Here is a 15,782-nt window from a genome sequence, read left to right as displayed (position 1 = left end):
TATTGAATATCACAGAAAATGATAAAATCGTTTATTTAAAAGAAAGTTGTGGAATGCCATATAATCTCAATCGTAATTGAGTCGTGATTGGATCTCAGTTGGATTTTAATTGTATGTTGCTTAAGTAATTGGGCCCCTGGACTGTAAAGTACTTATGCAATTCCCAACCCATATCCAGCAAGCATGCTGATTAACGCTCAATCCTTCTTCATCTGAGAGGCATGTGCACAGCAGCTAGGCGATAAAAAGACTGAAGATGATGTTGAATATACAGTACTTAATAAGGAATATTTTGTTCTTATTCTTAACTTTATAAATTGACAAATCCAAAGTTTTTTTAGCCATTGATCAGAAGACGATTTGATCATAGAATTCTGTTTCACAAAACAACCAACTTCAGGCTTACCAAGTTCTTAAGGGTATGCTGTATTGATAATGAAACAACTTCTTTTAGACTTAATTTAAAGTTTATTGACTAAACATTTTAATCAAGCTGAAACAAAAGAAAAAAAAACATTAATATCTTAGTTATTACAGTGATTCAGTCCTATAAAAATTGTTTAGCTGTTTGTATAAGATTGTTAAGCTAGGTGCCTACTCAAATACAGAATAATAACCCATCAATACTAGCTTATTGCTGGTGAGGGTGACTGGCATGAAACAAACAGACCATCAACAATGTGACATGCTTGAAACTGCAGATTTTAACCAACAGGGAACTAATAGGTGACTAAGATTTTTCATGGATTTCTGTAGGTACTAATCTTATTGTCAATTTCTAAGATTGACTGCTATATAATACTCAAAGAAAACAACTAGCAATCCATGTAGATCAAGAAAATGTAAATTAGCAGTATTAGAACGTAAGTGATTGATAACTACACAAACTACTGGTGACTGCTTCGTAACCTGATGCTAGCATTTAGTAACAAATCAAAGGTTTTTGAGTGCTTAAAATTACACGACAGACTTATGAATAGTTTGGGATTATACAAAATGCACACGTACCTTCTTGAAACCAATGTCATGAGCGTATTCCCTGAAGCACTGTCTGCAAATGTTCAGTCCGTACTTGCGGATCAGACCATGTCTGTTGGAGCAGGCGCGGCTGAAAGATACAAATTAGCACTTCAAGCACGTGTTCTAACCAAGAACATTTCAGTATTTTTATGTCAATTTACGCATTCATTGAAATCATACCATGAGCGGGAGCCCTGGCCGTAACGGCGGGGATGAGAATACCAAATGTTAGCGTGACCCATTGTGCAAAATATTTAATTCTTGCGCTGCAATGCAGTACAGAACACGTCCCAAATGGCGGCGACAAATAAAAGAACGAATGATGCAAAATTGACAGTCTTCAGTTCCACGGCACAGATTAAATAATAGAACGAAGGAAATAAAATGCGTTGTATTCGAGTAAGAGCCAACCTAGACGTTCAATTTAATTGCGCAATGTGAATTGTGAAAAAAAAACGAATGAAAGATTGCGCAATGATTTATAGGATTGAAGCGACTATATTCTTTGGCATGGCAATATCTTCGGCAATAAAAATTAAGTAAGGGTCAACCTAGACAAATTAAATTGCGCAATATTGAGCGGACCTTGGACCGATATTGTGTACTAGCCGTTTTCCCGTGGTTTTACCCGCGTCCTATGGGAACTTTGATTCGCACCGGGATTAAATATAAAATAAATAAAAATAATGTTTATTGTCATAAAAGCAACTTTACATTGTGGTAGTTACCGTTGAGCCACAAACTAAGCACAGCTTGTATCTTGTGGCTCCATATACTCCAGAAGAGTGTAGCTTTTAGATAGCTTCTAGAATTTTTCAAATCAATTTAGTGCTTATGGAGTTTTAGGCTTTATCATATTAGAATCAATGACTTAAACGAGAAGTATCTAGTGAAGTATCATAGAATAATGGAGTTGGGTGCTCAAATTCCTTGGTTCTTGGATCACCAGCTACATGACAGAATGACATCACGTATCACGTCATCATTTATAAAAAAAAATACTTGACACGCATGACACTGACAAGTTGTCTCTGAAGCCGTCTACACACTCGCGCGCGAACCGCGCGCGAAGGCGCGAAACACCCGCGTAACATGAGTGTAGGGACACGGTATCGAAGCAAAAGTATCGATACCGTACTCATGAGTAGAATCGATAACAAAGTATCGTACTCATTAAAGTATCGAAATAAAAGTATCGATACTTCAAGGTATCGAGTACTTTTTAGATCAAAATTTGCTAGGTCAATATCGGTTGGTAAATAATGTCAGTTTTACTTCAGTTCAGCAGGACATAAAAAACAAATGGTATTGGTACCTACACAAATTTAATAGAATAATAGAAAAATGGAAAATAGAATGAATGAAACAAATCGAAAATGTAGCAAAAGGAAACAATATTAAGTTGAGGTATACTAAAAACTAGCAGTGTCCCACGGTTTCACCCGCGTAGTAGATTAAAGTTCCCATTCCTCCTCCGTAGAGTCACTTAAAAATAGAAGTTTGTTGAGCCTTTTTGGAGATAAGCGGTTTCGAATTTTTGTGATGGTACTTCCTGCTTTAGAAAATAATCGTTCTGAAGGTACTGACGTCGCAGTGATTGATATATATTCATTCTCGTGCCAATTAATATAATTTTGGGAAAACTACTTTCATATCTTCCCATTGTTTTAAGGGATCTACTGAAAGTGGCGAAACCTGTGCCGATAAGTAGTAGCTTAATTCATCCTTCATTTCAGGCTGTGATGAAGAACTTGCTTTATTATTCTGTTTTTTAGTGTGTGCCAACTTCTTATGGTGGCTCCAGAAATCAAATGTTGTTTCTTTTTTTAAGACAGAGTGTCTTAAAACATTTCAACGAGTGAGCTAGAAAGCGCTGTTAAATTAAATTCTTCATTCGATACGATACCTGGGAAAAAGTACTTATTGAGTAAAAGTATCGACTGCAAAGTATCGAGTACAAAAGTATCGGTATCGAACTGGAATGTACTCGATACCACAAAGCATCGATACTTTTTTCGTGTCCCTACATGAGTGTAGATCCGATTCGCATATTCTTCGCGGCTTCGCGGCTCGTTCGCGCTGTGTTCCCCGAAAATTGTCGGTTTTTTGTCCCGCGACAAAGCGCTCGCAGGCGCGAAGCGCGACGTGAACGCGACAAGACTATACATTCGCGCCTCGGGCAGCTCAGTCGCTCAGTAGCAATTGACACGGATGGTTGTGTTTTAGTTTTTTTTTAGGTATATGCTACGATTTTGCTTGCAAAATGAGTAACGTGTGGAGCAATGAATTAGAACTAACATTTATGGTAGTGCTGCTGTAGTGGTTTCACTGTCCATACCGACTACAAATAAACTATATTGATTAAATGCTTGGCGTGCATACGCGTCAAGTGCGCGAACTATACTGAGAGCCCGGCGCGAACCTCTGCCAGTGTGGACAGTTGGCAGTTCTTGCTCCAATTCGCGCCGCGATTCGCGTCGCGATTGGCGCCGTGATTCGCGCGCGAGTGTGTAGATGGCTTGTGACGCTCGCGAATAGGACATTGTTCACCTTCACGATTTTAAATAGTCAATCGGCACAAATACTTCTATTTATGTGTCGAGCTATCTCAGACCAAAGGTGATTCGATAAAGGTAAATATTTAATTACTGATTTGTTTGATTGTCGTTGACCAGTGTTTAACAAGCAAGCCGACGAGTGCGCTATATGACAGAGTCGGTAGTTTGTACTGACTGGTTTTGTCGCCGAGATTTCATCCTGTCTGGGTTATAGTATATGTATCGTTGCTTGTACTTAGCTATTATATTCCGGAATAAGAAGTACCTTTTTATTCGCGAAAAGGTCAGTAATATTATCTTAAGTCGTAGCTAAGTAACTGTAAATACTGAACGAATAGCCACGTTGACGATCGCTTATTGTAGATTTTAACAAACTATTGAAACATGATAATTTAGTTAATTGTGAGATCTTCAATAACTTTAAATAAATAATATATTTACTACACAGGGATAGAACAATAAAAGTCTCAATATTCTTTTTTTGTTACTAGTATTCCCAGTTATTTTCTCAATCAAGAACTTGAATTTAGTTTATTTCATAATATGCGTCTCCACTGTTTTTCTTAAAGCAACAGATTTTGTCAATACTATTCAAATAATAAGAATATAAATTCTTAGGATCATTATTTTATAGTTATACCTAACTGAATTCTTTACTTTCCAGGTACCTTGCAGGTACAAGCTCTCACAATGAGGTTCATATTCAGTGCGATTAAAAGATTGCTGAAAGCAATTATAAAGTTGTCTTTATACTTAGCAATAATCGCTACCATCATTGTTCTCATCCCTAATTTGCCACCGTATACAAAGTTCACTACTATCAAGTAAGTACATCATATTTGAGTGTTTGAAAATTTTAGTGACAGTCATAAAAATAACTTCATTTTTTTCTCAATTTTAGTGTGTCACCTATGCAACCAAGGGTTGGCCCTCTGGCTACCAATGGCGCATTAAACAATGCTGGTAAAGCATACAACGGCAAACTGCTCGGCCCTGAAGCATTCCAAGTATATAAAGGTGAACTGTACACCAGCCTTGCTACTGGAGAAATAGTAAAATTGACACCTGAAGGACATGTCACATTTGTTACCTCAGTTGGTCAACCATGCAGTAAGTCATTTATATAACTTGGACGACAGTGCTTTTGTATTGTACAATACTTTAGAGGATTTATTAGTTTTTTATGTTAATAAGTAGTAATTTTCTTGCCATCGCCGAGAAGCCTGCTGTATTGTTTTTGTTTTTTCGAATAATGATAACTTTTAAAGGTTATCAATCAAAATTATAAATAAAATATGATTTTCAGGTGGCTCAATAATCCATGAGCATATTTGTGGTAGACCCTTGGGATTTGTAATAGATGAGAGGACTGAAACTCTGTATGTAGCAGATGCATACCATGGCATTTGGAAGGTAGATCTGAAGTCTAACAAGAAGCAGTTGCTGGTTTCACCCAGAGTCGAGATTGAGAAGCGCAAACCTAAGTTGTTTAACTTTATAACGCTTGCTAAGAATGGAGACTTGTACTGGACTGACAGCACCAGTGATTTCCATTTGAAGGATGGTGCAATAAGCATGCTTACTGACCCATCAGGAAGGTATTATTATGAGCTATATTTACAGCTTAAACTTATACAAACAAAACTGTTGGCATTTGAAATATTATGTTTTTTTTTTCAGATTGTTCCATTACGATGCTGCCCGAAACCAAAGCAAAGTACTTGTTGACAATCTGTGGTTCGCAAATGGTGTGGCTCTATCTCCCGACAATGACTTCCTAGTGGTCGCAGAAAGTTCTAACACAAAGCTAACAAAATACTATCTAAATGGACCCAAGAAAGGAAAATCAGAAGTTTTTGTTGATGGATTGCCAGGTAATTATAAGTTACTTTTTGTCTTCATCTTCTTCTCAAGTCTTGGTACTGATGATGATGGATATTTTATATGTGTTAACAGGTCGAACAGAGCCATAACTTATCATTATTGTGTGCCCCATAACTTATCACACATATAGAATATCTTTTTAGCAATATTAAAAAGAACAAAAGATGTCAATATGTATATAAATTTTAAATAATTTATTTTAATAACACTATGAAATTCATAGTTACATCAAAACATAAGGTCACTATCATATGTATGATGGTGGGCATTATTAAACAATTTCTTGATCATGTAAACTTGTAACATCCCCACAACAAACATTAGGCTTATCTGAAATCCTGACCACACATCCACTATGAATGTATCCTCAAACGCCATGTAACTGTCGCGCGACTTGCTCGCAGCGTAAATGTTGAGCAGATGTCGAGACTTAATTACGTGCGCCAATGTCGTAGATAGTGAATCTGCCATTGGAGCCAGTTCCAAGTAATATGTTTCACCCTTTTCGTCGACTCCCGCCCATTCTAGTACTTCTTTTTGTTCAGTGCCATCTGCATCCACGACAGCCACCTCCGCTTCGGCGTCGCTGGCTGGTTGCTTGTCTTCCAAGAGGATATACAGAAATACTAATTTAGAATTCATCATACTAAATGTGTTGTCCATACAGAAAGCGTAATCGCCATCTACTGTTATGTCCATGATGATGGAATTTTCAGATTTTTTAAAGTCCGATACAAGTTTGTTGTCTTTAGGGTCGCTCACTTCGAAATTTATATCCAGGTCTCCATGTTGTCCGTCTAAAACTTGATAGTACACCTCCAGCATCTGTCCAACTTTTCCTGCTTCATAGACGCACATCCGCTCTCCCGGCTCAATTCTAAAGTTGACATCACTCACGTATATATTTTGACTGGCACATATTGTGCACATCATCATCATTATAAAAATGATAAGAGCCATTATTGCAAGCACTTTCTTTGAGCTACTACTGACGTAAAGGTATACTGATTGTACTTAAGTTATTATTGAGTAAATGACATCATTATGTACTCAGGTGGTTGGCATTGTGGTTGCACAAGTCGTTCGATTCTCGTTCTCGTGTTAGCTGACACGTTTCGTCCATGTGTGTGCACAGGTGTCCCGGACAACGTGCGCGCGCTGCCGGACGGGTCGGGCGTGCTGGTGGCGCTCTACACCGTGTTCGAGGAGGGCCGCACTCCGCTCACGCACCTGCTGGCGCCTGCGCCGCTGGCGAGGAAGTTCCTGGCGCGTCTACAGCGACTCTTAGAAATACCGTTTGAATATCTCAACACTCTATATCCTCACATTGTGTTTGAAGAGATTGTGTATACTGTAAGTAAAACGACTTTCTTTTCACATTTCTTGTATCTCCCTTGTTAAAAATATTACAAAGTTTACAAAACTAAACTCTATCACAGATTGGGCACTTCAAAACTATATCCGGCCTGACCCCACCCACATCTGGCCTGCTGGTCGTAGATTGGAATGGAAACATTGTTGCCGCATATTACAATACAGACGGATCTTTAGGACATGTAAGTGATGCTATTGTATTCAACAACAAGCTACATACAGGCAGTCCGCATCTACAAACTTTTGTCGGAACAGTGCCTGTGCCTCCTCTTTTGAAAAAAGCCTTTGAGACATCAAAAAAACCTGAAGCACCCAAAGTTGAAAAGAAGACTCAACAAGCTGAACCCGACCAAAAAGCACCTACAAAAAAGACTGAAGAAAAACCTAAAGCTAAAGTAGAAGTACCTAAAGCTGAAATTAAATCGAAAGTTGAAGAGAAAACTCAAGCTACCCCGAAGCCAGCTGAACAAGCAAACGTTAAGAAAGACGCGCCAAAAGTAGCTAAACCAGCTGTTGAACCGAAACCCACACAGCAGAACAAGCCTGCCCAACAGGAGAAAGTGCCCCCTCCAGCACCAAAGACGACACCGCCGCCCAAACCTTCTGTAGCGAAGCAGCCTGCAGATAAAGATACGAAACCTGAACCCAAAATAAAAGCCAAACCTGAAGTGAACCCGACGCCACCACCTAAACAGGCCGAAAAAACTACGCCACCACCAAAACCGTCGGAGAAAACAACACCACCTCCTAAACCATCCCAGAAGGCAACACAACCTCCCAAACCAACTACTCCGTCTCCTAAACCTGCACCTAAAGTGAAGGAAGCCACTAAAGAAGCACCTAAAAAGGCTCAACCAGTGAAGCAAGACACTCCTAAAAGTGCTGAAGACAAGCCGAAACCAATTCGAGAGGAAATCCCGTCGGACACTATCAAACCAACCAAGGAGAAACTAAAAGTTATAAGAAAAGATGGCCCTGCTGAAATCCATGTGCCTAATCAGTGAGGAAATGTGGTTGTATTAAATAATATGTAGTTGTTCTAAGATCTCTCGGAAAAGGAACAAATTACAGAAGAAGATGGAAACATTGGTTGTAGGTATTTATATATTGTTAGTAATTGTATAAGGTCTGCAAGATGCATTTAATTGATCGTGATTGATGGTATGATTGTTTTTAAAATGACTAAATCTATCTTAACATTCCATTTTAATTGTTTATACGAGATTAAAACTTGTTAGATTTTTTTTTAATTATCAAAATTATACTGATTTGTGCAAATATTCGCACTAATACCGAAAGGGGTAGAGCCAAGTGAGCTTACTTCTGCGTTTAGGTATCAAATGAAAGAAATACTTAAATCATTTTAGATTTTGTTTCTATTTACATAATCATAATGTACCACAATTATTACTGAAACTATTAAGACGTCCTCGTCGGAATAATTGTCTAACGAGCGATTTCTCGCAATCTATACTACTATCATTTTATGTATCTTCTCTGTCGCTATCATTTTCTCGGGATTATTTTCACATTATTTACGACAATACGACACACAACATTGATCATTCAAACGCTCGTGTTCGTGGACGTTAAAAAATCAAACAGGCGCCGTAGCGAGGTGCTAAAAAGCTCACTTGACATTTCCACAACCTCCTTTTATTTATAGGTACAACATAAAAAGACAAATTAAATCGAGACTGCACTGTAGAAAAATAGTGTTTTGCACTGTTATTAGTCCAAATCTTAAAATATTTATATCTATTTAATATTAGGGTCAAATCACACTCCTAGACCAGTAAAATATTTCCTATCTATTTGAATTTTCCTCTACCTCAATTTTTTATCCTCCGTTGCTTACGTCCCCCAGCACTCGCGGACAGATGAGTGTTACTAACGAATTTTCCACACTATATTGTGAGTTGGCCCTTAGTTCACCTACAAAAATGTACCTTTTAGGCTAGAGAAATATTACAGATACTCTGTTGATTTATTTTATGATTGTGATATAAACTTTATTTAAATTTTGCAAATTGGACCAATCTTTATTATTTATTTAATCAAGTAATGGATATGTTACTAAAATATGTTGGAGCATCACACAAGTCTCGAAAAACTGCAGATCGTTAAGCGTTTTTTCTTTATATATTTATGTTAAATGTTTTATAACAAATCTGTTTACAAATAGTTATTGTTTTAGTGCAAAATTGTACGTAATTTTCTCACTTGTTACATGTTGTGCCGTGTATCGTTAGTTACCAGTCACCAATTAGTGCAATATTAATGTTTTATGGATGTTATTTCTTTGCAAATGTTTTAATAATAGTCATTTTCCCCTGTCATTTCAGCACAAGCTAATTAGGACCTTAATTGGAAACATATTTTAATCCGTTATAAGTCGTAGGTTCGGCACAAACCTGGTGAGTTCAGTACGATTTTAAAAGTAAAAAAATATCCGCAATTTATTTGTATTAATATAAATTTTCACACAAATCGTGTTCTTTACAAGACATTTTTACTTAAGATTAATGTTACATATTTTTGTACATAATATAAATATGACTTAAGTATTACTTCGCCAGGTCTGAACCAATCCTAATGTCATCGTTCAATAGATATTGATCTTATTCATGTATATTATTCCAAGTCGGCGTTTACCTTCGATCAAATTGTAACTAAATCCTAAAATTGAAGCAATATGTAACAAAATGTAACATTAACGAGTATAATAATTGTTTCACACAGTTAATGTAACTCGGCAATATTTGAAGTGTAAGCAATAAAATATTTTTTTATTATATTGTACGTTTATATATTAAAACATTAAAAAATTATTTGTTATTTTAAAATTATAGAACCGTGCAAGACACGGACCAGTAATTACTAGTTCGTGCGTGCAAAAATGTTTCTTGGAGATAAAACACTGGAATAAAGTTTTACACCTTTGTATAGAAAATCTATCTATACATTCACTCTAAAATTATAAGATCTCTTTGACCAAGTACGAATCGAACTTATAATGTAAATGCGGGTTTGTAAGAGTGCGTGTATGTTCGTTGCTCTTTCACGCCAAAAAATTATTCTTGCTTCTACATAAAAACTAATATAGAATAACATTCAGGCAACTGTTTAACCCCGACGAACAAAGATTCGTGTTCTAAGTTGGCGTGGCTGTATTTATCTCTGTAGCATCATACCTCTCCTCGAACGGATTCAGCGATTTCAATTTATTTTTTTAATATGTTGCTTTACGTGCGAGTGTTCTTAGACATGTTGATGAGATTCAATTGAGCCGTTTAAAAGTTATGGGGGGTGAAAGTGGGGAAATTATTAATTACTGAATGTCTGCTGATACAGTATAATCGAGTGAAGTATCAAATGAAAGAGCTTCATGTGTACATACAAGCTAGTAGGCTATATTCTGTTCGAGTACGGAATTACGGAAGTTATTTCCCTGGGAGATGTGTAGAAGAAATCGAGTTAGGCGGTATAGAAATATCTCAATAAAAAACTCAAGGCACATGTTTTTAGATACCATAGTGCATATACACTCAACAACAAATCTAGAATAGATCAAAATAAATACTTTAGCATGATGGTCTATCAACACAAAACCGATGACAGACTGAAACAATGCACTTCAAAAGTAACTCTTGGTTTCTTGTATAAGTAATAAAACAACATTAATGATTTAATTTAGTTTACTTTTTTTTAAGGAAAATATTATGAATTATATGTTTACATCAAAAGATTATGTATAGAATAGGGTATGGAGTATATCTAACTCCATTCTGCAAAGATTTCACGTAAATGATTTACAATGTAAGAGAGCATTTCTATTAGTACAAATTATAAACTTAAATAATATTGGAATGTTAAATGTATTTTAGTCAATTACTAAACCTAATATGTTAGTAACTCTGCGACTGGCGGTGTCATATATAACAAGTCATTTTTGAGGATCTAGAAGAGAGATCAGAAATGGGGTAATACAATATTACATACTATATTCATAATACTTTTTATTTTCAATAAATATTACTATGTACAAAGGAATTATTAACACTATTGGTGTCTTACTCAATTTATTGCATTAAATATTCAATTCACTTTTCCGCGCTATCTCCTAATTTCTACACTTATCATTTTAACTTGAACGCCACAATTTTCGTACCTGTATCGTCGATCCTCCTCATAAATCTTTGTAATAAAAGTTTGGCATTTGAGCCCTACAGTAATTAGTTAAAACATAGTAAGTTGTATGAAAGGCAAACTTCAACAGCGTGTATTATTTAACCATACATCTATTGTATATGAACAAGTCTATCTACGTAGGAGAAAGAAGCCGGTTGCTAAATAAACACTTGCTCGGCCGCCAGCGCGTCTGCAAACGGTTTGACGACGCATCTCGTGGCGAAGTAGAATATCAAGCCGAACGTTATTGAGATGGGGAGCGCCGGCAACGCTTTCTTGAGTATCGCTAGTAGAAGTAGTGTGAGGCACAAACCCTGTCGACAAAACAAATGGAACAAGTTAATACTTAATCATTTCCATGAAGATAGCCATTATCACTGATATGATACTCGTAAATTCATATTGGCTTTATTTTACTTTCGACCAATTATTGTTACCTACTAAAATAGTATAATGTTTGTAAGAAATACTTACAATTAATATGGCTACAAAACACGCGAGTGTAGTATTCCAGTCGCCGTAGGAGCTGGCCTTGCCGACCAGCACGCTGTAGAATATGAAGTCACCCAGTCCGAGCTTCACACCCTCTAAAATAATCAAGAAAACATAATTATAAGTACAAATACCTCAAATCTCATGATTGACACCATCTTTCAGAAAATCTGAAAGCCATTGCATTAGTTGAATATGCATTTCTTTTTTTATACACGGTTTTACGGCAAAGGTCTTATACACGTGACTTACGAAACTTATACTTTCTATACAAATATGTAAAAGAGCAAATATTTGATTGTTTGTTTGTTTGAATCGAATTGGCCCCGGAACTACTAAACCGATTTGAATAATAAATTCTGTCACTGTTAGTAAGCTACACTATCTGTGCTGAAGATGTATTATGTTTTATCCGGGTACGGGAAAACTTCCCAGGACGCGGTTGAAACCGCGCGGAACAGGTACTGACTTTCTTCCTCCTCAAGAGTGTTGGAGGCGGCGCTGGGCTGCAGCCGCGTGCTGTAGCGCGCGGGCTGCGCGGCGCCGGGCGCGGGCAGCGCGTCCACGCGCATGCGGCGCTGCGCCGTCGCCCGCGCGCGCCACGCCGCGTCGAACCCGGCCGCGTCGCCGCCCTCGCCGCTACCGCCGCCTGAGTACAACAAGCGGATGTCACCTAATTCCGAGGGTATCCTAGCCGACTGTCTGCTACGGCGCCTCTTTTCATATAAAGAGATCAGTGAACTGCGCAGAACATATTACAGTGCTCAAGCATTTGCGCAGACACAAGTGCACTCTCTATTCCTTCAATCTCATAGTCCGATGGGAACATAATGACACGACTGGAGAGAGATCAGGCACAGGATTAACATATACGTGCTCTCCGATGCACTTTACACACGACAAAACAAATATTATTGGTGAGTTGCAACATTTCACTATAACAATAGTGTAACATAAACGCGAACCGAAAACGTTTCGATTATCGTTATAGCCAAATGGTGCAACTCACTGTGGAAAAAAAGAAAATTTCAGCTACCTGGTTGTTGTATATAGTTCATAAAAAAGGAAGAAAACTAAGCATTGGAAAAGTAATAGCGAAAGTTTCACTTTTGGTTAATGAATATAGAACAATATTACAAATGAAGTGTTACAGTCATGCAAGATATTTAATTTTTTCATACATGCTGGACCTATATGCTTGAGCAGTTTAGAAAGCATGCAGTTATAGCACTCTTGTTTTGGAATAGGCAGTGCCGGATTAAGCAGGCGCACAGGAAGTTAGAATCAACAGAAAATGTTAAGATCAACATGATAATCTTTTTAGTAAAAGATCACCCGATATTCGCTTCTAGCGAAGCTTTTAGCAATGATTACTTTTGTCATTATTATTTGGTTAATCCGGCACTGAATAAAGAGAGTGGGAAGAAAGACGGACCGTGCGGATGCAGAGGGCGCAGCTCGCGCGGCTCACCTGGCCGCGTGTCGGCCGCCTCGTCCTCCGCGCCCGCGCCCCCACCGCCGCTAGTTGTCGTCGCCGCGAGGCAGTACATCACAGTCGCTGGAAACATACAACACAACATTATTATATACCATGTGCCACAACAAGAAATATAAGGTGGAAATGCATAGCTAAATGCCCAATCAAGTGGAATGGTAATATTCATTTAGCGTCACAAAGACGTCTGACCTAGCAAACATTCGTAAATATTTAAACAGAAACGTAATCAATACTCACATGAATAAATTAAAGCTGGGAATATAGGTTCGTTTCGTTCTTGTGCTGTTTCTACGAGTATTCGTAGTGGACCTTTTGGCGTTAATACTGCTATCAAATCTGAAACACCATGTAAGAAATTACAGTTATGAAATTAGGTTTAAACATTACATGCTTGGTGGGTCAGTTCTAGAGGATTGTTGTAGTGGCCTGCTTACCCCAGATAGATATAACAGCTAGAACAGCCCACGTGGTCCACTCAGGCAGGTACTTGATGAAGACAAGTGCCATCAGCGCCGCAATGAAGATCAGGTACGCTTGCTGCAGCCGCAGCGGGCCCTTCCAGTGGATCACAATCATGCCCACCACACCAAAGTTCCACATCCCAAACACCAGAGTTATGTAGTCCATTGGTATGTTGTATGCTCTCAATGCTTCCCTAAGATAACAAAAGGTGAATAAGTATTTTGCGGGACAAGGATATTTGTCATGTATTATTTTAAGTGGTTCTATTCTTCCTTTGTTGTTACTTTAATTGAAGGATAAAACTCATCAATAAGGAAAACAATGTATTTGCTTGTAAATTGTTAGAGAATCTCTTAAATGAAACTGGAGTTCTTAGTAAATGTTTGGAGAGTTATACTTACTCGATATATAAATATGAGAACAAGAACAGCAGCATGAGTGATGACAGGATGAGCCATCCGTGAATAATTTTGTAGCATCTCTTCTTGTACAATACTATGAGCAATACTGTCATCAAGGCGATGACACTCAGTAGGATCAGTGAGTTGGCCAAAGCATTCCATACTTTTGTCACTGCATATGGACTCTCCTCATGAAAGGGTGTATATGCTCTGAAAAGAACAATTGACATTACAATCAGTAGAAGAATAATCAAAGAGAATGATCAACATGGTTTGTTTTGCCTACTCAACCTTCGTTTATGTTGTGTTTAGGGTGGTAAAGAAAAAAATAATATTTAAGGTCAAAAGTATTTTAGGTCATTTTCTAGGTTTCTTCATCTATGCAAAACTAAAGTTACAGTGCTGAGAGTGTAGTTTAGGGAGACCTTTATTTTATGTTTAGCAATGTATAATGCATAATAGGATTAATATACTTACAAATAAACATCTTTGACTGAATAGAAATTGATTGAGGATATTGTCGCAACAACAACGAGCATGCACAGAGTGACGGGCACAAACAATTTGATGACATGGCGGGCTCCATATTTTAGTTCCAGCTCCTCTAACTGTGGCTCAGCAGGGGGTGGCGGTGGTGGGGGGTTGTTGGCCGAGCTGCTGGCTGCCCCTGATCCACCACCAGAAATGCCTTCAACACTCTGAAAGGAGAATAACAATTAAATGTCACATTTGTTTCCGGTTTGACTTTGATACTCATTAGTGATGAAGTGAATTTACTAGTGAATCTACTTTATTACTTTAATTAGAATAAACTAAATACTGTGGAGCCATAGTGATCCAACAAACGGTTCGCATGGCATAGCGACAGCGACAGGATATCAATTTGATTGATTACAACTGTTACAAGGTATTTAATGTAATCTTTCAGAATAAATTTCTTTCAATGTTTTTAGCATGTCAATAAAAATAGTAGTAAAATTTGTCAACCAATAACTCGAGAGGTAGGCAGTTTCCAAAAGATAATGGTGTTGATGTTGGTGGTTGAGTCATTGCCTGTTTGCTCATCTGCCTACAGAACAAAAGCGTTACTTCATTAATACTATTGTGTACACAACTTTTGGTTTCAATACTTACACCATAAGACCGTTGATTTTCAGTTTTAGTCTTTCGCTTTTTCGCTATACGTTCTGCAATCACCCGATCGGGGCGGGCTTCAGCGATGTGGCCGTCCATGAGTGCGGTGTGCTCTGTCGCCTCCTCAGATTCGCTGCCGGTGTCACTCATTCAAGTATTCTTTGCGTCTCAATCATTATGTGTAACTACGATTGTTAAATTATCACAGGCCGCTTTACATACGAGTAAACCAAAAGCTTTTTCGCAAACTCAATCGTCCAAACAAACGTCGAATGTCCTACGCGTCATGAACCGTGAACACAGACTAAATAAGCGACCACAGATTAAAATATGTGACTAAGAAAACCTGAAGCGCGTAGGTTGATAATGGATAACAACTCAATGAAAGTGTTCCTGACCAAGTTGTTGAGGAACTGTTATCAACATATATTAAACAACGAATCGAATTGTTTGGAGATTTTTGGATTATAAATATTTCGTTTCCACCAAGGATTTCTTCCACCCGCTTCCCGAGGGCCGAGGCAGGTCCTAGATAAAAAGAAGCTCATGTTATTCATCTGCTAAGTTCCACCTTCATTCAGTAGTTTTGCGTGAAAGGGGAACTAAGGGTCAATTCACACTGAAAGAGCAGCGGCCGGCAGCGGCCGTAATTGCAAGGGATTGAGCGCGAGCGCGGCGGGCCGCGCGGCGCCGCGCGGCGCCGCACCGCGCCGCGCTCTTACATTTTCCGTGCTCTTACGGCCGCTGCTCTTTCAGTGTGAATTGACC

General features: G+C 38.1%; 4 protein-coding genes across 6 annotated transcripts; 1 reads left to right on the top strand and 3 right to left on the bottom strand.

Annotated features, from left to right (window-relative positions):
• Nucleotides 1-448: 448 nt before the first annotated feature.
• Nucleotides 449-1,362, bottom strand: LOC124639955 (40S ribosomal protein S29). Its single transcript, XM_047177482.1, has 3 exons — nucleotides 1,201-1,362; nucleotides 1,009-1,108; nucleotides 449-493 (listed from the first exon to the last, which is right to left on the bottom strand). The coding sequence occupies exons 1-3, from the start codon at nucleotides 1,260-1,262 to the stop codon at nucleotides 485-487; spliced, it is 171 nt and encodes a 56-aa protein (XP_047033438.1). The 5' UTR covers nucleotides 1,263-1,362; the 3' UTR covers nucleotides 449-484.
• A 2,020-nt stretch (nucleotides 1,363-3,382) lies between these two features.
• On the top strand, nucleotides 3,383-9,667 carry LOC124639931 (protein STRICTOSIDINE SYNTHASE-LIKE 7). 2 transcript variants are annotated; one of them, XM_047177441.1, is made up of 7 exons: nucleotides 3,383-3,653; nucleotides 4,243-4,402; nucleotides 4,480-4,688; nucleotides 4,885-5,176; nucleotides 5,259-5,452; nucleotides 6,598-6,815; nucleotides 6,902-9,667. In XM_047177441.1, the coding sequence occupies exons 2-7, from the start codon at nucleotides 4,269-4,271 to the stop codon at nucleotides 7,838-7,840; spliced, it is 1,986 nt and encodes a 661-aa protein (XP_047033397.1). In that variant the 5' UTR covers nucleotides 3,383-3,653; nucleotides 4,243-4,268; the 3' UTR covers nucleotides 7,841-9,667. The 2 variants fall into 2 exon arrangements, with proteins under 2 accessions (XP_047033397.1, XP_047033398.1); XM_047177442.1 differs by lacking the exon at nucleotides 3,383-3,653 and adding an exon at nucleotides 3,704-3,861.
• Nucleotides 5,634-6,584, bottom strand: LOC124639934 (transmembrane emp24 domain-containing protein 5-like). The gene has a single exon (XM_047177445.1). The coding sequence runs from the start codon at nucleotides 6,420-6,422 to the stop codon at nucleotides 5,691-5,693; it is 732 nt and encodes a 243-aa protein (XP_047033401.1). The 5' UTR covers nucleotides 6,423-6,584; the 3' UTR covers nucleotides 5,634-5,690.
• Nucleotides 9,668-10,838: 1,171 nt separating the features above from the next.
• Nucleotides 10,839-15,323, bottom strand: LOC124639932 (presenilin homolog). 2 transcript variants are annotated; one of them, XM_047177443.1, is made up of 9 exons: nucleotides 15,015-15,323; nucleotides 14,358-14,578; nucleotides 13,881-14,090; nucleotides 13,452-13,672; nucleotides 13,255-13,353; nucleotides 12,955-13,077; nucleotides 11,989-12,168; nucleotides 11,502-11,614; nucleotides 10,839-11,341 (listed from the first exon to the last, which is right to left on the bottom strand). In XM_047177443.1, exons 1-9 carry the CDS (start codon nucleotides 15,162-15,164, stop codon nucleotides 11,186-11,188), a joined length of 1,473 nt encoding a protein of 490 aa, XP_047033399.1. In that variant the 5' UTR covers nucleotides 15,165-15,323; the 3' UTR covers nucleotides 10,839-11,185. The 2 variants fall into 2 exon arrangements, with proteins under 2 accessions (XP_047033399.1, XP_047033400.1); XM_047177444.1 differs by having other exon boundaries at nucleotides 12,991-13,077.
• Nucleotides 15,324-15,782: the final 459 nt, after the last annotated feature.

Source organism: Helicoverpa zea, chromosome 20 (assembly GCF_022581195.2).
Source record: "Helicoverpa zea isolate HzStark_Cry1AcR chromosome 20, ilHelZeax1.1, whole genome shotgun sequence".
NCBI classification, from domain to species: Eukaryota; Metazoa; Arthropoda; class Insecta; order Lepidoptera; family Noctuidae; genus Helicoverpa; species Helicoverpa zea.
Note: the sequence above shows the minus strand (reverse complement) of the source record. Positions and strands in the feature narration are given on the sequence as shown.